The sequence below is a fragment of the Danio rerio genome, chromosome 20 (assembly GCF_049306965.1).
Source record: "Danio rerio strain Tuebingen ecotype United States chromosome 20, GRCz12tu, whole genome shotgun sequence".
Classification (NCBI taxonomy): Eukaryota; Metazoa; Chordata; class Actinopteri; order Cypriniformes; family Danionidae; genus Danio; species Danio rerio.
In genome coordinates, this window is record NC_133195.1 from 20,969,332 (window position 1) to 20,993,878 (window position 24,547).

General features: G+C 36.4%; 1 protein-coding gene across 5 annotated transcripts in view; it reads right to left on the reverse strand.

Moving 5' to 3' along the window:
• The window catches only part of cdc42bpb (CDC42 binding protein kinase beta (DMPK-like)), a 145,238-nt gene extending 128,476 nt beyond the window's left edge, over window positions 1-16,762 (reverse strand). For 4 of the 5 annotated variants that reach the window (XR_012395639.1, XM_021468493.3, XM_073932959.1 and 1 more), the window contains exon 1: window positions 15,992-16,762. Coding sequence is in view for 4 of the 5 variants with exons in the window: in XM_021468493.3 (XP_021324168.2) it covers window positions 15,992-16,166 (175 nt within the window). In the remaining variant the exon portion in view is untranslated. 5 annotated transcript variants of the gene reach the window in all.
• Window positions 16,763-24,547: the final 7,785 nt, after the last annotated feature.

A 24,547-nucleotide genomic window follows, 5' to 3' on the forward strand; every position in this document is an offset into this window, starting at 1 on the left:
CATTACTGTAGACCATGAATCTGTTGTACCTTTCGCTTTGGCATTCAAGTGTTTTTATCTTTTGAATAAAATAAATAAAACAAATCTATATGCACCGTCATTAACATAGATTCTTACTGACTACAAATATTCCAAATAAATGAATGCTTTTATTCAGCTGATGCATAAAAGGATTGTTGTTCATGCTTGAATGTCTTGTTTGATTAAAATAAACTGCAGTTAATCTAAATAAGAATTAACCTTAACACCACAGAAGTGGAGAGGAGGCAGTTTAAAAGTTCTTGTTCCAAATTGACGTAATAGTATAAATAGTTTAAAATAGTAATTAAATAATAGCAACCTAATTCTAACCTAACCTAAACCCTCTTAACCCAACCCTAACTCTTATTAACTAATCAATTAAGATGTTCTGTTGCATCACTATGCACATCAAAAGCTGGGTTTTTTTGTCAGATTGTTTGGTTGTTTTTTTGGGATCTTGAGGTTCAGGCCTAAAAATTACAAATGCATTAATTATAGATTTTGGTTGCATGATTATAGTCTGTGGAATAATCATGGTTTCACAGTAATAATGATTATTATGCATTCGCTAATTTCAGAACACTACATGTTTATCACATGAAAACTCCTTACATTTTAAAGTGTTATTTATTGCTGCTCAGTAAGCAAAAGATATAGCACAAAATAATAATAATAATAATAATAATAATAATAATAATAATAAAACAAGCAATATCCCATTTCTCTTTGGACTTAAAAACAAGCGAAAAAGGTTTTTGGCATTTGAACATAAGTAACAATTTTACACTGAAAATAACATGGGTATTACCCTCATTGTACAAGCTCAGAACTTTAAACTAGTGCACAGTGGCATTACTTTGTTTAGTTGCAAAAGTTTTATTCTGTGCGTAAAAGTGGTTTTAAGAAGCCTTTACAATTAATTAGTTATTTTGAATTAAAGCATGGTTAATAGTGAAATCGATTAACTGTTGCATCTCTAATCACTGTATGTGGATTTTCTATGGTCTGGACCAAACAAACCAAGAAAGCAGAACTGCAAAAGTGAACAAACTCCAAATTAATCAGGATTACCAGTAAACACATTTATAAAGTTGCCTTATATTCCTATCACTAATAAATTGTGCTTTTTTTAAATTGGTCTACAAATTACAAAATACAGAAAAAGCATCACTGCTTCCACTAATTAAACTCATCAATATTATTAATAAATGTTCCCTTAGCGCCAAAGTAGAATAATTTTGAATGATTTCAGAAGGATAAAATTAGCCTTTGAAAATTTAAAGAAGACAGCTACTTCCAATTTTAAAAAAGATTCCACAATATTATGAGGGAGTTTTTTGTATTTTGCAAATGCATATAATCTGATAATAAGTAGTCAACTATTGGTATTAATATTAACTGAAATGAGTCTGATGGGACCACTTGGGATTGGATTTGCTCAAGATGTTTCTGTCTAATTTAATCAAGCTCTACATCTCTCTATGTGAAACAAGCGTACTAGTGCATGAACGAACCCATGTTACAAGATAAAAGAGTAAGTTGCAGGAAAAAAGGATAATATAAAAACATGTGACCAGCATCTACACTGTAAAACCCAAAAAGTTAGGGTAACTTAAACCATTAAGCCCTCTAAATTGCAACAGCCAGTTTCCGGAAGTGAAAACTGCATTAAGTTTTACCCTAAAGATTTTAATTTCTCGTGATAACTTGTAAACCATTACATATTAGAGTTGTCGAACGTATCAAATTATTTTATGAACGTCCATTTCTCGCTAATATCTTAAACACCACTAATTGGGCATCATGTTAAGTAGATATGATTGTGATTTGCAAAGAAGGTCACAGAAAGAGTCTATCAGCTGATCTGTCTATGAACTGACATATTAGCGATCGGCTGAAGAATCAACTTGACGTACAGAAAAAGCTTCTCTGTTTCCACTAATTAAACTCATCAATATTACTAACAAATGTTCCAAATCAGAATGATTTTAGAAGGATACAATTGGCCTTTGAAAATATAAAGTAGAAGACAGCTATTTCCAATTTTAAAAAGCATTCCACAATCTTACGGGGGAATTTTGTATTTATTAGAATGTATTTATTAAAATACAATATGTATTTATTATTGCATTAATATACACATAATCAGAAACAGCTCTGGTGAGAATGAGACAAACTTCAAAAATTGTACCAGTTCCCACTTTTTTTAAATAATGGTGTATCACACTTGATGTTGGATACAAAAAAAATCTGAATAAGGAACAGAACAAGAACATCTGCAAGTGTAAACAATAAAATTTACCATCTAAAACTGAGAATAGTTTACTAGTCTCCCTAATTAGCATATAATTGCTGATCTTGCTGTGCAGTTTAATGCATAACATAATGAGAGGCTAAATTAGGCACGACTATATAATGTACCAAAAAAAGACTGAAAAATACACTCTATTCATGAGTATTTCCATTAATGAGGATGATAATGGTATTCAACAAATCATAAAAGCAAAAAAAAAAATGCTGGGCAAGGTCTTTAAAACGGTGTGCGTGTCAAGACGGCAACCTGGAATGTCATGAAAATGAGGCAGAGAGAAAAATCTCAGCAGGTGCAGGACTTAAAGAGTTGCAAAGCTGCCTGTAAACAGAAGCGCACAGCCAAAAGCCAAGCTTACATGGCAGGGCCTACATATCTTTTTTTCTGGCTAGCAATTTCAAACAGTCTCGCCAATCGCTGCAGCTTCTTATTGGGTTATGTGCTGCTGCTTGTGAAAGTAGGCTAGTCAAAAAGCATCTCCCAGCAGTGGGAATAAGAGGCAGCAGCTGCTGTAAATAAGGATGAGTGCACCGTCTGCTGTACGCCACAACAAACAAGATGCTTTGCCCATCAAGAGGGCACGATTTGCCCTGGTGCCATGTCTAAGATACTTTGAAACCCTCTCTTTTTGAAATGTAGGCTCATGAGGGGAGTATTAACTGTTGGCACACAGAACATTCTACTACAGCCGGCTATGATGTTTGATGGGAAAGGAACTGTGCTGATCCCACGAGAGGATGCCAGCTGGGAAGTCAGGTACTGTTTACCAGCCCCACTCCCTATATTAAGGGGGAAAATACAATAGAGAGGCATAACCACAGTATGAGTGCTTCAGAGCCAGAGCCTAGTTCCAAATTCAATCTTTGTCTATTAACACCCAAAGTATTGGCTCTTAAGCAAAAAAAGTGGTTAATTAGCACCCAAACATTTTTGGGCTAGAAGTAAGAACAGAGACAGAGGACAGAATTACCCGCACCAACTGCCATTTTCTAGGCTGATTCAGATTTCAGTTTTTTGAAGGTCCTTTCACACCTTGACATTGCCAAAACCATTGGTTTAAGATTACTCGGTTCGGTTGAAACAAACTCTAGAATGGTTCGGTTTTAGTGAGAAAGCATTATTACCCAACAAACTATGTATGTATGTATGTATGTATGTATGTATATGTATATATATATATATATATATATTAGGCTTGGGCGGTATCCAAATTTTGATACCGTCAAACCGCCTCCATATTTTACCCCGGTATCCGGTATTACCGGCGTAATAAAAAAAAATTATGACGTAAGGCTCAGACAGCGTCACCAAACTGTTGGCTTAAGCCTAAACCATTCAGAAACTGAATACATTCTATGCGACCTTAGGCTCGCGGTCAGAGAGAGAGAGAAAAAGAGAGAGAGAAAAAAGAGAGAGAGAGAGAGAGAGAGAGAGAGAGAGAGAGAGAGAGAGAGAGAGAGAGAGAGAGAGAGAGAGAGAGAGAGCAAAGCGACGCACAGCACCCCTCTCTCTCTCTCTCTCTCTCTCTCCCTTTTACACATACACATACACACACACACACACACACACACACACATCTCTCCCGCGATTTATTCAGAAATTTACTCCCACACCGTAAGAAATCTGGCCGGCTCCCGCGGAACAGCAGTTATACCCGATAGGTCCCGAGTCCGACAGGTACATTTTGATTGACAGCTTTATACAGCCCAAACCCGTTCACAGCCTACATTAAAATGTGCTCATGCACACAGCTCTAATGCATTGTTTTTAAGAATGAGTCATTTATATGTTTTAACATCATTTATTCGTAACAAGCGTAGACTATAGGCCACTTGAAAGGTGGAACAAAGAAATAAAATAAGTCCTACAGCTGTAACATCGTAACATCTCAGCACTCTATAGGTCTAGGTACATGCACTTAGCCTTTAAATTAGCCAACACACCAATGAAAAGAAATCTTGCTTAACAAATCAAATTAAAATAAACTCTAAATGATGACGGGTATTTTGGCAATAACGAAATTAAGATAAAGGCTCTGCAAGATGTGTTTCTCCACTTCTCTTCACAATCTGGCATTAAGGCGGCGTTGAAGCTGAATAATAAAAGAATAATGCCACCATTAGCCTGTATACTCTGTCTACATTATGATTATATGGTTTAATTAATATTTATTTATAATTTAAAAACCCTTTACGCACCAAGATTAGGCTACGTGTGTTTGTGGAGGAACATTATTAAATCCACTGCCTTTAGCACAGTCTCTCACTCATGGTGCGTCCAGCAGCTGAACACCCTTTCCTGCGGCTACAGGTCGAGATGCAGAGTTCTGATCCGGCTGATTTTGCAAGTTTTTGGTAGGATTGTTTGTTCATCTTCTACAAGTCAGGAACATGCATTTAATTTTCCATGACAGCAGTTTCACTTTAGCGAATGGCCTCTTCTTTTTACCTGTCAGCTTGCGGTTTAGGGCTCTACCGTAATACGCAGTGTATGAGCGACCGCGAAATACCTGCGGCTGGAATAACCGCTCCTTCTGAGCTAGTGACTGGCTTGACCGCCGTCAAAATTCTCTTTTTTTACTACTTCGTCATCATTTGTTTCACCGTTGCAGGGATGGATTTTAATGCAGGGATTTGGATTTTTTCGGGTCTCGCCGGGTTCGGTCAAAGATCTTCAGCTCTAATGCAGACCTCTCGTTCATATTAACCACGTCTCCCTTCTGTTTAGTCGAAACTCCCAAACTGCAGGACACTTTGAAGCGCGACTCGTCACGTCACCTCTCCCTCTCCCCTTTCTCTCCCTCCCTCTCCCCCTTCCTTTCCCTCTCTCCTCCACACTGTCCCGTGATGACAACCACACATACGTTTTTGTAGGCATTAAATAAAGGATATTTAATATTTTATGACGGTATAACGGTATTGAAACTGACACCGTTGCTATTTTTAGATCCCGCGGTATACCATAATACCGAAATACCGCCCAAGCCTTATATATATATATATATATATATATATATATATATATATATATATATATATATATATATATATATATATATGTATGTATACATGTATGTATATATGTATGTATGTATATATATATATATATGTATGTATATATATATATATATATATATATATATATATATATATATATATATACATACACATACATGCATATATACATACATATATACATACATATACATATATATATATATATATATATATATATATATATATATATATATATATATATATATATATATATATTTATATATATATATATATATATATATATATATATATATATATATATATATATGGCTAGGAGTAGAAGGATTAGTAAGACGGGATTTCATTCCTACCGGTAAAAGTGCATTTCCTGATGAATATGAAAGTGAAAGCATGCTGTCTAACTGAACTATACAAAAATAATACCAATGCGACTTCTGACATATAATAGATACATATTTTACAACGGTTAACAATTGAAATGAGGTATGACAAAATAATAACAGGGCTTAAATGACATTTAAGCCATTTAACTGATTTAACAGAATTAATCAGTTAATCATTAATAAGCAAAAATGTCATCTCAAGCACAGGCACTCGCTCAGATGAGGAGCGCCAGGCCAAACAGTATCTGTCAGGATTTCACCATGCATGGGGCTGCATTTGTTGCACTAAATTTAGTGCTCATGGCTGCAATATGCGAACATGGGGCCACATTCGCACACTGTGGAAAAAGTTCTGAGCCTATTACTTGTTATTTTCGGCCGTACGTGTCAACACAGGTATTTCTATGGTGACACTGCATGCATCGCGTCACTGCAAGCAGAATGGACCAGCTGAAATTGGTGCCACTCCAGAGACCAACAGTTTTTGTCATACAACAGCTTTGAATAACATATTTGAAGTAACATTGGAACATAATCCTGAACACATTATCACTTCTAATCTCTGGCTCCCCAGACAAACCAGCTCAGAACTGACAATAGCAACAGTTCCGACCTGGCACCTGGATTGTGCTGGTGGGAAAGGGATACTTAAGAGCCACTGTTTAGCCACTGTTTGGCCAGGTTAGCGTCATCGCATAAGTCTCATCTTTCCCAAAATTACAAATGTGTGCTAACAGTCATTGCAAACTGAATGCAATGAATACAAAAACACAGCATCAAAGATGCATTGCTATGTTAATAACTTTGCAAAACAACATCGGCATCCAAACACTGGGAATTGAAGACATTCAAGCCTAAGGCTTGTATAGAGGAAAATTATAGCAATAATAAAATTTTCTCGTAGTATGCCATAATTTGAATAGACAGATTAGAAGCGACAATGTTTTCAATGTTTTTTTCTATTGTTATTTTAATATGGTGCTCAAAATGGTTTCTGTTTGTCTCAGTAACCCCGTCCTCAACCCCTGACACAACCAGTTCTTACTTCTAGCTACAAAAAAGTTGATCTAACTCAAAATTGTAAGGCAACTTGCAGCATAACTTCTTTCAGTTGACTTAACTTTTAATCCAAGTACTGCACTTGACTCAGTTTAAGTTGAGTAAACTCAAAAAATGTCCATTTAAGTTTTTAAGTTGAGTCAACTTTTTATCTTTACAGTATAGGGCTGGGCGATAGGGCAAACAATAAAAATCTTGTTTTTATCCTAAAGTTTGTCTGGTTCATGATTCATCTTCTTTAAATTTGTAATTAGTCTATTTAAATAGAAATAGAAATATTTTTCGGTCACATCCATAACGCTTGTTTACTTTCCTCATTTAAAGTCTAAAAAATGTTTACAGATTGATATTTTTTTGATCCCATTACTCTGTGGTTAGTTGTTCCGGAAAATATGAACAGATGTTTCAATATAAATGTTAACATATACTTTCTATGTAAATTTATGTTTTGAGTTTTTTTCTGCAAGTGTCACATCCATAACACTGGAATTGCTCATTTATTACAAGAAAAAGGAGTATAAGACTCTACTCCAGTGAGTACAAATTTTGGTTTGTGGATCATTATTTTCACAAACACAAATATAATGTTAATATTAAAATTTAAAATAAAATTACAAAAAAAAAAAAAAGTACATTGAATCTCGTTATAATTAATGCCAATTACAATAATATGCTCTGGATTTTTTAACTATTAATCAAAGAGTCAATCACACAGCAGAAATGGGCAACAATGGGAATCTGAAAGTTTCCCACCGAAAAATGTATTGGCCTAAAATGCTTAGCCATTTAATTGACCCTTCAATTTTTGTGGCTTTAGTCATTGTTGGGGTACTCCTCTAAATCTGGAAGCATTAACAACTCATATTGAAATGTATATAGTTATCGTTCAGTACGGAAAATAATTATTGAGATTGCATTTTTGCCATATCAGCCAGCCCTAGCAGAAGGGCTCAACATTACTGTCTGAGCAATGGCCGGAATACAGACTATAGACAGTTAAAGGACCCTCCCTGATCAGACTAACACTGCATCATCACACAAGTTTGAGCAATTTTTTTTTAGGTCATTTAAGAGCAATAACATGAGTTCAATTTAGTATGTGCTCACTAAATCAAGGTTCCTTTCACATATTCTTGGTCTTGAAGGGACAAATACATAAAAGTTCTACAAATAAAACTCAAAATATCCTAATAAAAACCTCAGCAAGCACCTTCAAAAAAATGTTGGTTGTGTCTTAACTAGACAGCTGAGAAAATGTATGTACTATATTGGCTATGTATATCATTATATATCCACATGTGATCACAATATAGGAAATCAAACCTTTGATGTAATTCTATTTAAGAAAATTAAATAGAAAATTTAGCAATTTAAATTTGTCCCAAATAAACACAAGGTTGCCTTTGACCTCAAACTTTCACTTAAACCTGCCAAATACAAAGCACTATAACAAACTGCATTTTAAAAACATCAAGGGAGTTAGAGCATAGTAAGTCTCTGCATCTAACAGCTTGGCTACAAGTACAGGTCACGCCAAAACCTGCCAAGAAGGGTAAATACCAGTCAACGTGTTTATTCGGCTTAATCCTCTCCTTTAATTAGTCTTCAGTCAGCTGTCAAGGAGGAAGTCAGGCATAAACACCTGCATGCCGCTTTGTCAAAGCTGACTTTGGCAATCCATAGTATTTTGCTGCATTCTAGAGCTCAAGAAATCAAGCAAAAGGAAAAAGACATTGCAATGATTAATAACTGCTTTGCTGGTTGCTTTTGCAAAGACAGCCCCATTATAAACTCAGTTATTAGGAGCACACAATAAATTCATGAACTAGCCAAGCTTGACTTCCTGTCAGGCTCGTACACATAGCAAAATGGATTCATATGCACTAATTCAGGTTCATTAGCATTTCTTGTGCAACACTGGAAGGAATTGCTCCAGTCAGAGTTCGTCCTCTCTTGGAAAAGAGCCCCAGTGAGACAAGATGGACTGTGAACTAACAGATCCGGTCAATAGCAGAATGCGAGGCGCAGTCAATATGTCTGTCAGTGATAATGAGGTGCAGATCTGTAGGGATCTCACACACAAAAACGTTTGTGTCGATGATTGTGCCATCAGAGAAGAGACATGGCAGCAGGAACTTGATGCTTTTTAATTAAAGATTACCAGGGTATTTTAAAATCACACAGATGTCCACAACTACATAACTGACAATGACAATATTCTTAAAATTGCAAAATACTGGCACTTGTACAATATTGAAGCTGAAAATAAATGACATAACCTGAAGAGAGTCTGTCAGAAGACTGTGTACAATTTTGGGACACTCTGAGGGTGTGATTAAGCTGAGCAGCGATGGATTAAGTGATGGATAAGTGAAACTCTGGTACAACTGATCACTGATAAAATAGCTTATTTAAGCACAAATGTTGCCATTCAAACCCTTGTGCATAGAACCAAGTAGATAAAGACTGCTGAAATAATAGGTCCAATAAAAAAAAACTTGTCTGTCTTAAAATGTGGCCATCAAATAACAGAATATTTCCATGCCATAATACACTAGGCCTACAGTTCAACACAGTTGTAAGAAACATGCTTTCTGGCAGCAGATGTTTGTTTATGTGTTTTACAGAACAATTCCTGGTGGTCTTTTGACTCCTTTGCACAATTATGAGATCTAAAGGAGTTCTTAACTGCTAAATAATAACATCACATATCTGCAAATACTACAGGGCTGCACTATTGTGGCTAAAATGAGAATCACAGTATGTTTTGCTTAAAATCAAGATCACAATTCTGCAGATGTACTGTAAATAATAATATTAGGCCTGTGTGTAGGTCACTGTTGGTTAAAATGCTCAATTTTGTATAGACTTGAAATGGTGGACTTTAAATTTGAACATCATTACAATAAGACAAAAATTACATTTTGGGGTGAATTACACAGTATGTGATACTTTTAACACTATTTGAAGTAAGGCTGAGCGATATGGGCTAAAAATCCTATCCCGGTAATTTTAAGAGGAATACAATATATATCTGATATTAAAACTTTATTAAACAACTTTTTTAAAAAAATAGAATTTAAACACAGGGGTTTCCCTCTCTGTTTACAAACAAACAGCTGCAAAAAAATTAACAGCTGCAGAAAATCTTTTGATAATACAACATTTCAAATTATAAACAAAATCTTCGAAATATGAATATATATATATATATATATATATATATATATATATATATATATATATATATATATATATATATATATATATATATATATATATACTATATAATAGTAGTTTTTTTTCTCCTGCTTAACACTATACACAGCACTACTGTGTACTGTTGTGCGAATAACAAAATAAACAGAACCATAGAAAACATAGCTACATTGTGAGAGCAAAAAAAGGAACACACTTAAATAGTAACACAACAAAAAGTATTGTATAGGATAGGAAAGAACCACATTGAATGTAAACATGAAACAGACAGTATTTTATGACACAATTACAGTGTAGTTGTAATAAGTAATCCTGTATACCACAATTGTGTGACTTAAAAACAAAAATTAAATCAGCTGTATGTGTTTTAGTTACACATTTACATGTATGTATTATGCACAATTATTAAACGGTGCACATAAAGATATCTAAAGAAAAGTCTTTTACTCCATGTAAAAAATCCTACACTATGTTTTATTTTGACTATGCTTGTTTTACTAAATATTAAATAAGTAGATACAAATGAATAGACTAAAGATATGAGAAGTAATGAAATAGTTTCAGAGTACTGTGATGAAATGCTGGTTAAGCATATAAATGTAAACAGTCATTATAACGGAGCAGAATGCAGAGATGAATGTGTTATGATGCGTTCACACTAAATGCGGAACGTGGGTCAAGCGCGAGTGATTTACATGTTAAGTCAATGCAAAAGCACGAATAGACATCCTGCGGCGATACGCGCGAATGGCGCTGCGCGAATTGAGCATTTTGCTCGAGTTCGAAAATCTGAACTTCAGCGGACATTAATGCCGCGTTAACCAATGAGGAGATTGCGCTTGTGGGGGTGTGATTGTGACGTATCACCTGTTGTTGGTGTCCAGGGGAAAATCCTCCAGGGAACAACGACAAAAAGTTCATCAAACTGGGCTCGGCTCAGTCAGAAGCACCGCTGAAAGCCTCCATCATCCAGGTTAAGTTTCTGGAGGAGTTTATGAGCTCATAGAGCTGGATGCACCTCTGAAAGGATCTAGTGGACTCAGACACGGCCCTAAACGTTTTAACGCTGTTTTCCAGCCTTCATAAAGCACATGAACACTGTTATTTTCTTCATAAAATCTATGTTAGCCATTTAGCAACGAAGCTAGAGTCACTGGGCAGACAGAAGCCCTGCCCATCACGCGAATCCGCATCTGTTCTAAAGCGGATCTGACGCGCGAATGAAGCAAGGAAACCCAAATGTTCAGACGGCTATTTACGCGCTAATAGTGCAATTTATTCGCGAGTTCCGCGTCTGGTGTGAACACATCATTATAATGTAAATGTAAAGAAGAGACCATTGTGTAATAAATACTGAACTAATAATCAGTGAATATGAGGTGGTTTCACTTTCAAAAAGGAGTATAAATTCCTCCCATTTTGGCGTTTTTAATTCTTGTGAACACATTCAGGTGCTGCTTGTCAATTTGACAAGGCTTCTATGTTCGTTCTTGCTGTCAACAGAGGAAGAAATGGTCGATAAAAGGTTTCAGATAAACCACTGTGACAGCAGCAGGCGCTGTGTGACTTGCGTGCATGCGAGGGGGAGTCATATTTGTCCGGGCAGTCAGATTTTGATACAACACCGGCACTGCATGTTCCTCCATGTCGCATGTAGTGATAGGTCGTTCTTCAACAATTCGTTCATTTTAAACAAATCTTTTGTATGACCCATGGAGTGAATCATTAATTTGGGCATGCGCACTTATGAGCAAGTTGAGCTTGCGTGCTACCTTGGAGTGGTCTGTTTTGCGCAGAATACATACATGGGGCCTCAAACCATATCGATATGAACAATATTGAGAATCAACCAAAACTCGATATACCGCCCAGCCCTATTTTGGAGGTGTTTATGCTGCTGAGCAATGTATATAAAACAATGGGAAGACTTGTGCGACTGCCTTTACGCTTCTCTCCTGACCTCGAACATATAATTGGCTGAATCATAAAAAAGCTGAATTAAGATCGTGTGTAGAGTCGAATCGAGATTGCAATCTTTTTTTGATTAATTGTGCAGCCCTAACATATACTAAAATGTATATCTTACAGCAAGATCCACTGAGAAACAGTGCTTAATACCTTTTCATACCATTTTTTATATTACAACTAAAATATATAATTTTTCTTTATTGTCCAGGCCAAATAACCCTAGAAAATTGAACTACAAATTTAAAAACACTGAACACTAAGGGTGTCACGATCCTCCAAATCCTCGATTCGATTACATTTTCGATTCTAAAGGCACGATTCGATTCAATTTTCGATTATGAATAATTAATTAATTATGACCAATTCATTATTTGTAGCCTACCGTTTAAACTACCTGACCTGCATGGTCTTTGTTTTACCCATAAACAAATCATAAAGTAAATGAATAAAGGCAAGATACACACATAATTACCACCTGTCAATCACTTTTTCTGCGGGACTCGTGAATAGGCAGTGATCTGTGTTGTTATAATGGCGTCGGTAAAAAAGACGCACAACCAACAGGAACCAGCCAACAGTATCTGAGGTGTTCGCTAAAATGACTAAGTACAAGTGAGTGATAGATTGAGGCAGTCCTCTGACTGCCTGGACCTGCAGTCTGGAGCGCATGGCTGTGAGTGTGTCTGTGTGGTCACGTGATGTGCATTTTCAGCCGAAGTGAGGAAGAAGGGCTGCTCAGAAATGCTACACGCCACTGTGGATGTCAAATCGTTGTCGTTCTAAAATGCCATTTAAAAACAGACAGTGTCAACAGGGCCTGAGTGTGCACTTTTTCGCGAGCGGATTTGCAACGTGGGCGGGCGGAGGATCGCGATGCCGGTGTTGTCTATCGGACGAACCGTACGTAATACGTACATAGCAGAGCTTGCAAAACTGTGTTTTTTTTGTCAACAACACGAACGTTGTCAACATAACTCACTGGAAATCCAAAATGCTTACACACCGGCGACTTCATTGAAAGAGGAGAGGGTTTAAGCTCTGTCGACGGGTCTCCTGCTTCTGCAGTTTAACAAGCACTTCAACAAGCCTGTTTTTTTCCCGCTTGACAAGCCAAGCTGACGTGACATGGGGGCGTGGCAGCATCGACGATTCTATTTTTTTGATACGATAATAGAAATTGAGCATAAATTTCGATAATCGAAATCGTGACAGCCCTACTGAACACCCTGAAAAAGTATTAACTTCGCCAAAATGGACTATCACCGAAAAAATAGAGAGAAAAAAAACACTAATATTTGCCATATCAACATATGAAAAAATGTGTTAACGTTCCACATTTATTGCATAAATAATATACCAATAAAGTAACAGTAAATTCCCAGGTGTACAAGTGATCAAGTGTCTCTATCTGTAATGAAACTGGATGGTCCTGTTAGAAGGAAAATGACTGTATAGCTCTATTTTTCCCACTACATAACAGAGAATGACACAAATCAGCCACATGAGAATGGCAGATTTGCCAAAAAAGGTAGACCAGCAATGTTACTGCCATTTCATGCATAATAGCCATTCTAAAACCTTCCCTTGAAAAGCACTTCATAAAATGGAAAGCACATATCGAGAGCAAGCACTCTGCCAATACTGCACTTTACAGTGGCGTTACTGAATTGCTTGTGTTTAACCGGCGCCAGCATAACATCTTCCAAGTAAATCATTAACCTCCACAATCAAGGGCACCATAAGAAAAACTTGCGGCTTCCAGTGGTGTAGTAAGACATAAAGAAACATTTATGACTCCTGGAAACTGGGTCACACTATGGCTAGCTCGTGGTGATGGGATGTGAGGTGGCACCTGCTAGCGATGGGTTGCAAGAGGACACTGGCGGTCCTTACAGAAGCAGACACACTGGAGTGTAATCTCATTACTGACGTCAACTCTACAACACCCAGGACAGAGAATCCACTCACAGTGAAAGCCAAACACAAATAACAGAACCAGGAAGAGCCCGAATAAGGGGCATCCCACCCAATGCATTCCTGTTTACTACAGGGAAGCGCGTGACTCTTAAAGACCACATTGACTGAATGGTTATCTTGTCAAACTGATTAATGAGCATCACCCACATGCAAATGGAGATGACTATAGCAACAACATCAATATAAGAACATCAACATAAATCAACATCCCCAGAGTTTATGAAGTGATACATTTGCATCGCCCTTGAAAACAAAGTCCAACTTGTTTGCCGGAAGTTTATCAGGAACATTACCCTGTGAAGCCAACTGTACGATAGGTGACAAAAACTCCAAATTACGAAGATGATACAAAACATGTTGTGCACAATAGTCTTCATACCTTCTCTCACCTGAGTGACAGTTTATACTTTCACTTTTTTCATTGTCAGGCCAAGGTACAGGTGTCTTATGGCTGAAAAATCTCTCATTGTTTTTTTTAATCACCATTAATGTTGCGAGATTAACTTTTAATAGAGCAAAGAAACTAGGGTTTAATGGATAACACATACTTTAATTGTTTTAGTAAAATCATAATAAAATGAGAGACTTATTATTTAGAAATATAGTGACAACTTACATTTACATGCATTTCTGTTAAACAATGTAAATACTATTACATGATATAATCTACTTCTGTAGATAATCTTATGTCTTTGTCATTAAAAATATGTATGATTTTGGGAAAAATAGATGATTTTCTCTTCATAGAAGGACCCTAATATACAGTATACAGTTTTTTCTAACTATTAATTTAGACTCACTACAAATCTTTACTTTTTAAACATTACATTTTGCCCACACTACTGAGATTTCTTTTTACATCTTCGTAAACAATATATGACAATATATACTATATATTAGGCATCGGACGAGAACCGTTTTCAAGGAATACTGCGGTTTAAAAGTCAAGGTTTTAAAACCGACAAAGTTTTCTGTAATACAGTTCCTAAGGTATAAGTAAGATTTTTATTTACATTTTTTTTACAACAACATTATTTCCAGCAGAAAAAATATCCAAAGATGCCATTTTAAAATGTAAAGAAATCTGTGTTTTTGAAACAAATGAAGACAGCAGAAGTCTATGATTCATTTTGATTATTTAGCCTGCCATGTTTACTGCTCCAAAATATTATAAACTTTCAAAAAATAAAATATATTGTTTTCAAAGGGGAAAAATTGGTTGTTTTTTTACTCAGACATTGAAAAAGAATATCTTTTAGAGCAGTGAGCACAATACCGTGAAACCGTGATATTTTTATCCAAGGTTATCATACCCATATATGATTAGGTTATCATACCTATTATATATATATATATATATATATATATATATATATATATATATATATAAACACACACACACACACAAACGGTTTAGATGCAAAAAACTTTAAATCCTTCTAAGACTCTTGCGTGTAGAAATTTTGCTCTTAAAGTGAGAAATACGTTCTTTTCATTGCCTTCAGTGAAATACTAGAACATAAACATAGGAGGTTGCGAAAAATGCTCATGTTAGGAGAGAATTTCAGATGATATTTAAAGGTTTTTGCATCTGAACTCTTCCTATCTTAATATATAATATCAACACACACACACACACACACACACACACACACACACATATATATATATATATATATATATATATATATATATATATATATATATATATATATATATAAATTATTATAAGCAGATGCAACTTCAGCAGCATCTACTTTGCATCAGCTGCCCAACCCTATACTATCCACCATAAGCTCATATAAATCCTTGTTTTTGAGTACTTCAACTGGAACAACAACACGTCAAGCAGTATCGTCCAAACAACGAGGCCAGGAATCCCAAGAGCAAATGTCACGGCAGCAATTTTGACAATAGCCTGAAGTCAGCTGGGTGATTAAGGCAAATGTAATAACAGATAAACAGGTCTTAAAGGCACACGCACAGATTTTCATCCCCGAACGCGGTCACTAATGCACTCAAATCCATCAACTTACCCCATTCCAAAAAGTCCGTCACATGTTTTTCCCGTTTTAAGGGCGAGTTGCTGCACTCGTTGTATAAACATATGAGAATATCCAGCAGTGTCTCCACACTCAGTGACTTGTCGTTTTTCTGATGGCCATCCAGCAGCAACTGCTCCAACTTCTTCAGGCGCACCTTCGCAGACATTTTCTACCAATTTAGCGGCCTGGCTACCACTCCCAGAGCCAGAAGATGTGAAATAACACTTGTCGGATTTAATATAACCGGTATTCGCGTTATAAATACACACAGTTGGTGTTTATCTGGCCAAAACGTGTGGAGCTCTGAAGTCCCAGACTCCAACTGCTAGCCAGCCATCCAGCTAGCCAGCTAGCAAAATGTGCCCAACATTGTGCTGAGATAAACGAAGCCCTAATGCGCCTAACCCCGCTGTTGTCCGCCGGTTTCCAGCCTTTCCTCCCCCCTCCTCACTCCTGAGGCCCCGTCGGCTCCATTCGCCTTAATCCGGACAAATCTGTACTTTCCACTTTGCGGGATGTGTCGGGGCTTTTTCTCCCGTCGAATCTCAGGATGACTGGACGCTCATTCCGCTCAGCTGGAATTCTTCAGGAATAAACGAAGAACTACACACACCTTGGACCTACATAAACACGCCCCCCACAAAACTGGGTGATTTCTCGAGGTAGGCGAATCCTCGAGTGTGAGCGGGACTAGCCGGTGTGCTGCTCCGCGAAGCCGAATATGGCTGCATTCGTGTTCAGCCTTGTCTAGCGTTCCCGAATGAAGAATCCAGACCCGGGATAGCGGAGCCCCGCCCACCCGCACCGGAAACGCTGGGGATATGTGTGTGACGCCATGGTTTGATTGACACCGGGAGGCGGCGAGCACTGACCTCATCAGGAGCTCATATGCACTGAAAACAGCCGAAGCGTCCTCTCGTTGACCAGACCCAAACACTCGGTTCAACAGGGAACTCCGTGAATGAAGAGCTTACAGATTTTAGCAACAGTGGCGGATTTAGGGATTTGGGGGCCCCAAGTTCTGAAATGTATCCTTTCTACTTTTATTTAATTTGTATTTATTTTGTCACTATATCACTATCACTATATATTCTTTTCTACGTTTTATCTCAATACATTTACATGTTTTACTTAAAAAAAAAAAAAAAACTTTTTTAATACATTTACAATTTTACATTTTAAATAATTAGATTGCTTAAAATGAATTTACTATTAACAAAAATAATAAATAAATAAATATATATATATATATATATATATATATATATATATATATATATATATATATATATATATATATATATATATATATATATATATATATGGCTCCATGATTGATGGTGGTGGATATGTTTTAGTAGTATTATTATTACATAACATAGTAATATTAATAGTATATTTTATTGTATATAAAATAACATTTAATTACCTAATAATTTTATTTGCATAACTGTTATACAAAATGTGATAGAAAACAATGTTATATATAGTTTATAGGTATAATTTATACTTCAAGATATTTATTGGGGGCCCCTTGATATCCTGGAGCCCCAAGCAGCCGCTTACCTTGCATATTGATTAAATCTGCCCCTGATTAGCAAATGTATGTTTGTTTTTCTCTGGTGTTCTAATTACTTTCTACTTTTTAAAATAATTTTAAATTAAACATGTAAATATTTATTAAGGCTGACACAGGGATGCAGTAGGTAGTGCTGTCGCCTCTCACAAAAAGGTCGCTGGTTCGAGCCACGGCTGGGTCAGTTGGCATTTCTGTGTGGAGTTTGCATGTTGTCCTCGTGTTTGTGTGGGTTTCCTCTGGGTGCTCCGGTTTTCCCCACAGTCCAAAGACATGCGGTACAGGTGAATTGGGTAGGCTAAATTGTCAGTAGAGTATGAGTGTGTGTGGATGTTTCCCAGAGATGGATTGCCAATGGAAGGGCATCTGCTGTGGAAAACATATGCTGGAAAAGTTGGCGGTTCATTCCGCAGTGGCGACCCCAGATTAATAAAGGCACTAAGCCGAAAAGAAAATGAATGAATGAATCCATTTTTATATGTATTTAAATATGTATTCTACAGAGCTGCTCAAATGGTAGTTTTGTTATTGTGATCTCAGAAATATAGCAAGATTCCTCATTCGTCAAGCACTGTAAAAATGCAGACAATGTGCCAAGCCCTCACCAGTGTAAGGGGCACACAAAAGACTTAACCTCTATAAAGCCTCTCACAGTAATTGCAGCTCCATTCAGTCAGAATGATTATGACTGTCTGTGCATTCGGACATGAGCGTGACCTTTTCACCTACTCTGTAATTTGTTCTTATGGTTATTAATGATCAGTTATCATTATTATTGCCATTTTTACTCGTTCGGTGATTGTTTAGACCAGTAATAGCCTACTCGTTGGTTTATTTAGAGCTGGGGGGGGTATTAAATGTTTAACGTTGATTAAACATTATGCTTTTTTTCCATTCCTATATTCCACATTTTAAATCACTTTATAATATACTTTAATAAACACATCTGTGACTGTTTTTTTCTTTTCATTATTTCACAGACATTTTTAACAGATTTCCACACAAATCCAGCTGCAGAATATTCACAGACAAAACCAGTTATACCATTATGGCAAGCCATTTTAACATTTTATCTAAAACATAGTATCTCCATATTTTCAGTTAAATTCCACTACTTCATTTGTACTAACATTAGTACAGAACACTCAACAATTTTGAAAATAGGCTCATTTTACTCCCCTTAAGTTGAATTTTACCATTTATTAATGCATTCATCCAATCCCCAAGTATGGCAGGAGTAGCTTAGCTTAGTTTAACATAAATCAATATATCGGTTTAGACCATTAGCATCTCACTCAAAAAGAACCAAAGAGTTTCGATAATATTCATATTTAAAGCTATAATATTTATAGTTACACAGTGAACTAAGGCAGATGAAAAATCTCTCATTCCTGCGTAAAAATCAGGAAACTTTGCTTCTAAGAAAGTAATTAAAATGCCTTGATTATAATAAAGATGATAGAATACACAAAACATGTCACTATTTGAAAGGGGGAAAGTGTAATGGGAAATATGGAGAATAAAGCCTGCTTGAGCCAATCATTGATCGCTATGGACTGACGTTTCTCCAGGGAGAAAGCTCAGACCAGACGTGTGCTTTTATGACAGTTTGGTGGTCAACAAACGCATTGGAATCTTAGTGAATACTTGCTTCACAAGTTACGTTTCCATCCACCTATTTTTATGCAGATTTTGGATATGTGCATAAAAAATATGCACATATCCAATGTGCATCCAAAAAATACATGCACATAACTGAGTAGGATAAACTTTTTATTCGATAAGTAAAGATGAGCTTAAAGTGCAATGGAAACACTTTTACCAAACTAATTTCAGTATGCGCATAAAAAAAGGTCATGTGATTTTGTTATAAGAGATCATGTGAGTGAATAAACAAACAAGGAGGCTGAGCACATTGTAAAACATCTGAAATTTTGTTTTGGTCATTCTAAAATGCCTTTCAGTATTATTTTTAATATATTATTATAATGACCTCCAAAATCGAGAGTGTCTGTGCTACAAGTCTCAAGTGCTCTGCCTTCTGAGGCACAAGACATTTAATAAATGAAGAAAAGATTCATGCAGCTTCTCTTACTGCAGGAAATTACATTTTTACTGTTGACATTTGGCGCTAGATAATCAGGAAGTGACGATTTTGTTCACTTTGACTTGCTGCTTTATTCACACATCTTCTATGCGATAATCCAGTTTTGCACATAAAGTTAATTCACATTTTTAGATGGGAACATAGCTACTGACATAAGAATAAATCCACATAAATCTGTACTTTTAAATGAACAAAGTGCACTTGAAAGCAAAAGTTTTTTTTGATTATGCAATCTGTATGAAACGAAAGCAAGGTACAGTCCGTCCTGCCAAACACACATCACATGACAGCAGCAACTACTTAAACACCCACAAACTTGTAAACAAAGAGTCGCTGTCATTTCTGGAGAAGATTCACCTTTAAGACCAACTTGTGAATAACTTTAGAAGAGCAATGCGATCAGACGATCATTACCCAGAGGATGATAATGTCTAAAACAGCCACAAATGAGGTTGGTGTCGTGATCTCGTTCTTATTGAGTGCACATGCGTTTTAGCTCAGAGAACCTGAAAATATGCAGATTTTGTTTGACTAAGACGTTTAGAAATTAAACTTACAAGACATTTGTCGTTTATTTTACTGCTGATTCCAAATATGTAATGTAATTGTAGGCTTGGCAAACAGTTTTGGATAATTTGATGTTTTCTCATTCAGGCAGAATGCCTGAGCATACTGCCTGTGAGGTGTTTCAAAGATGGCCACCAAGTGAAATCACTTGTCTTAAAGGGTCTTTGATTATTACAAGTATAAATCTATTCACTTATACTGACTTATAATCAAAGACCCTTTAAGGCAAGTAATTTCCTAAAACATTACAACCAAGACAGCAACTTTTCATTTTGTGTTGATCTTATATGCAATGTTTCTTCAGATGATGAGCTTTAAATAGGACAATAAGCTATACTAAACCTAAACTCATCTGTTAAACCAATAAAATTATTGACATTATTTTGGTACTAGTTAGACACCAGCCTACTTGCGAATACTTCGGCTTGCCATACGACACACAGTAAAACTTTGAAAAGACTGACCTCTGTTGGTAAAAATGAGAGGTAATTTGTATCCTGCCGTTTTGCACCTCCTATTGAGCTTTTTTCTCCATCAGAGTAGAATTGCTGACAGCTCTGGGAGACAGAATTGTGTTCGTAGCTCTTCAATATTTTATAAGCAGAGAGCTTCAATTCTCAGCGGGAGCTTGTATGTGTCAGGGCGGATTATTTTACTGCTTCAATCGTAATTTCTGCCCTTTGCCGACATTTTGGTGCCCTGGGGTGTTTCGAGGGACAGGCTTTGCGAAAAGGATACCCCGTAGAGCGCATTTGAACGCTTTTTTTCTCCTAGTTCTCCAAAATCCGTTCAGAGGGATGAAAGTGTGAGGATCGGACCGCATGCTAAACTCATTCACTGCTTCTTCAATGTCACGCTTTTTACCTTGCTATCCTCCAATCAGCCTCAAGCTTCTGTTGCCAAGCGATAAGAATTCAGAGGAAAGCACCCCTTATGTACAATATGAAAACATGAGCTAGCTTAAGTAACAACTTGATGTTTTGTGTCACGCTGAATGTGTATGTAAAACAGAGAGTTCGTGCATAGAATCTCAGTAAACTGCAGATTTTTTCATAGATTTTTTTCATTGATTGTGCAGCAGAGGGAGTACCAAGCCTTCACATCTTATTTGTGACTGATCCTTTCACACATGTTTCACACAGGAATTGCCCACCTTCATTGACTGGCACATCTTAGAATGGGCAATAAGAAGTATAAATAATCTAGAAACAAAGGAGTGTTTCGCTAATATGACCATATTGACTTAATAAAAAAATAAATTCTGTCATTATTTCAATATGATAATTCGATCATCATATCATTCTCTTAACCATGTTTAATACATTTTATGGATATCAAAGGGAAATATGCAATGGCAGCATCCTAATAGGCTACATATAGGCAGCTGATTTGTTACCTCGCTGCCTTATTAGACACTTGACAAAACTGATTTCAGAAAGCCTTTTGAGACAGAATATTGACAGAATAATATAAAAGAAAATAGAAAGAGCTTTGGCGATGATACTAAAGGAATATTTGCATCTCGCTGAAAGTGCCATTAAAAACTCAAAAAAATGCTTTGTTCTTAGTTTTCCCCAATAGAAATGTAAAAAAATATGGGTCGCAATGTTGGGTTAAACTGAATGTTATTGGATTGCATCCATAACAACCCACCTAGTTGGGTTAAAATGTAAATTTTGACCCATCACCGGGTTAGCTGTTGAGTTGTTATTAACCCAACTATTTTAAGTAGAGAACATTTGTCAAAAATGTATATTTACACACAAAATGACAACCAAACAGAGCTTAGAGACGTCATCTTTATTTTTAGCTTAACTGTCAACATTGGAATGCACAGGACTATGGGATGTCAAAAGACACATTTATGCTGCCTTCAAACTTCAATGAGAAGCAAGTATACCTCCTGAGAAAGGAAGTGAAGCAGAATTTGGATTTGATTATGTCTTCATGCCTTCCCGCTTTGAAATGTTGCCTCCAAAGGCAGCATTTTAGAGCGTTTGGACAAAGACACTCTGGTTACATTCTTAAAAGAGTATAAAAGAAGCTAAATATAAGTTTAAAACAACTTGAGAATGAGTAAATGACAGAATCAAATTTTTGCATGAACAATCTCTTCATGTTTAATTGAGCATGCTCTAAAATAGTGGGTTATTTTACCTCAAACTTGGGTAAAAACTAGTTGGGTTTATTTAATCTAAATTATTAATCCAACTGGTTGTCCATATTTTACCCAAATTTGTATTAAACAACCCAACCTTTTTTTAAGACTAACTCGATTTCCTTTCGTGTGCAAGGACAATTAGCAATAAAGCTATTTTTTTTAATATGTTATGATTATCAAAGTGCATTCAGCATCGATAAATTACATTTTTTGTTAAAATGCATTCATTTTCCTTAGGCTTAGTCCAATATTTATCAGGGGTCACTACAGCGGAATGAACCGCCAAATATTCCGACATATTTTTTACACAGCGGATGCCCTTTCAGCCGCAACCCAGTACTGGGAAAAACACCCAATTCAGTTAAATTCAATTCATCTTTATTTCTATAGCGCTTTTACAATGTAGATTGCGTCAAGATTATAGCAAATTGAAACTGTGTCAGTTTAGTTTTCAGTGTTAAGTGTTCAGTTTAGTTCTGTTCAGTGTGGTTTAATTTTCACTGCTGAAAGTTTAAACACTGAAGAACAAAAATCCATTGATGCGCAGCTCCACAAGTCCTGAACCATGCAAGCAGTGGCAAAGAAAGAACTTAACCAATTGGCGAAAGTGAAGAATTAAAAAACCTTGAGAGAAACCAGGCTCAGTTGGGCATGACCATTTCTCCTATGGCCAAACGTCTTGTGCAGAGCCACCGTCTAGGCGCTGGAGGCTGGAGAGTACTGGACGTCTATCGTGGAGAAGCTGCAGGTGAAAGAAGTCACCGGCTGATGTACAGGCTTTTCTCTTCAGGATCAATGCGAGTACTTGTCTGTCACTGGGGTCTTACAAAGATCAGTCTCATGCTCTCCACTTCTCCATGCACCTACACACACACACACACACACACACACTCAAACACTATGGCCAATTTAGGTAATCCAATTCACATATAGCGTGTCTTTGGACTGTGGGGGAAACTGGAGCACCTGGAGAAAACCCACATGAATATGGGGAGAACATGAAAACTCCACACAGTAATGCCAACTGGCCCACCCAGGACTCGAACCAGCAATCTTCTTGCTGTGAGGTGACAATGCTAGCCCCTGTGCCAACCTACTAGTTAAAATTGTGACTAGTTTATACTTCATTTGTTTCCAATGATGGGTTGCAGCTGGAAGGGCATCCGCTACTTAAAACATATGCTGGATAAGTTGCCGATTCATTCCGCTGTGGCGACCCCAGATTGATAAAGGGACAAAGCCGAAAAGAAAAGGAATAAATGAATGAATATACTGCATGTGTGGCCATCAGAGTGGATGTGATATTTACAATCTAAGGACAATTTTTTTTAGTCATAAATGTCATTTGTCGGACAGAGATGTCTTTCAGAGTGATCTGATGGAATTAAACAAAGTTTGGACACAGCTAATCATAGTACACTATACGGATTTGTCTACAAGACATTTTGTAATTATTTATAATATATACTTTTATATTAAAAATATAATCACTTTTCCTCTCTATATTTTAACATGTATATTTAAAAAAGTATGTTTTATTTTTACAAGAACACATCTGTTATGCTGAGCGACAATGAAACCATTTACTTAGTCCCAGGACCATTTATATCGAAATTGATTGATATTTAGCTGCACCAGGTTGGTGTTTCGTAACATCTAATTTTTACGAGGTGGGTCCTTAGCCCAATGCTCAACCCCCAACCTGGAGGACCATACACACATACAGTACAGACAATTTAGCTTACTCAATTCACCTATGATGCATGTCTTTCTCGTGGGGGAAACTGGAGCACCCGAAGGAAACTTTAGGGCTCAACGCAGCCACGTTCTTGCTGTGAGGTAACAGAGTTACCCACTGCGCCACCGTGCCACCCAACGGAGTCAACTATTTAAACAAAATTATCCTTTTTTTTTTTTGCTCAAATGTTATTTGAAAAAAAAGAAGACACTACTTGCATTTAATGTGCTTTCTATATATATATATAAAATCACTCTTGTAAAGTCAGTTTGATGCAGGCACCAAAATATACACAATGAATATTTCATTACATACTAAAATATTTAACAAGTTATCAGATCTCCTTTTTTTTTGTATATTTCACTTTCTTGCTGTTGGTGAAAACATACCTAGCAAGT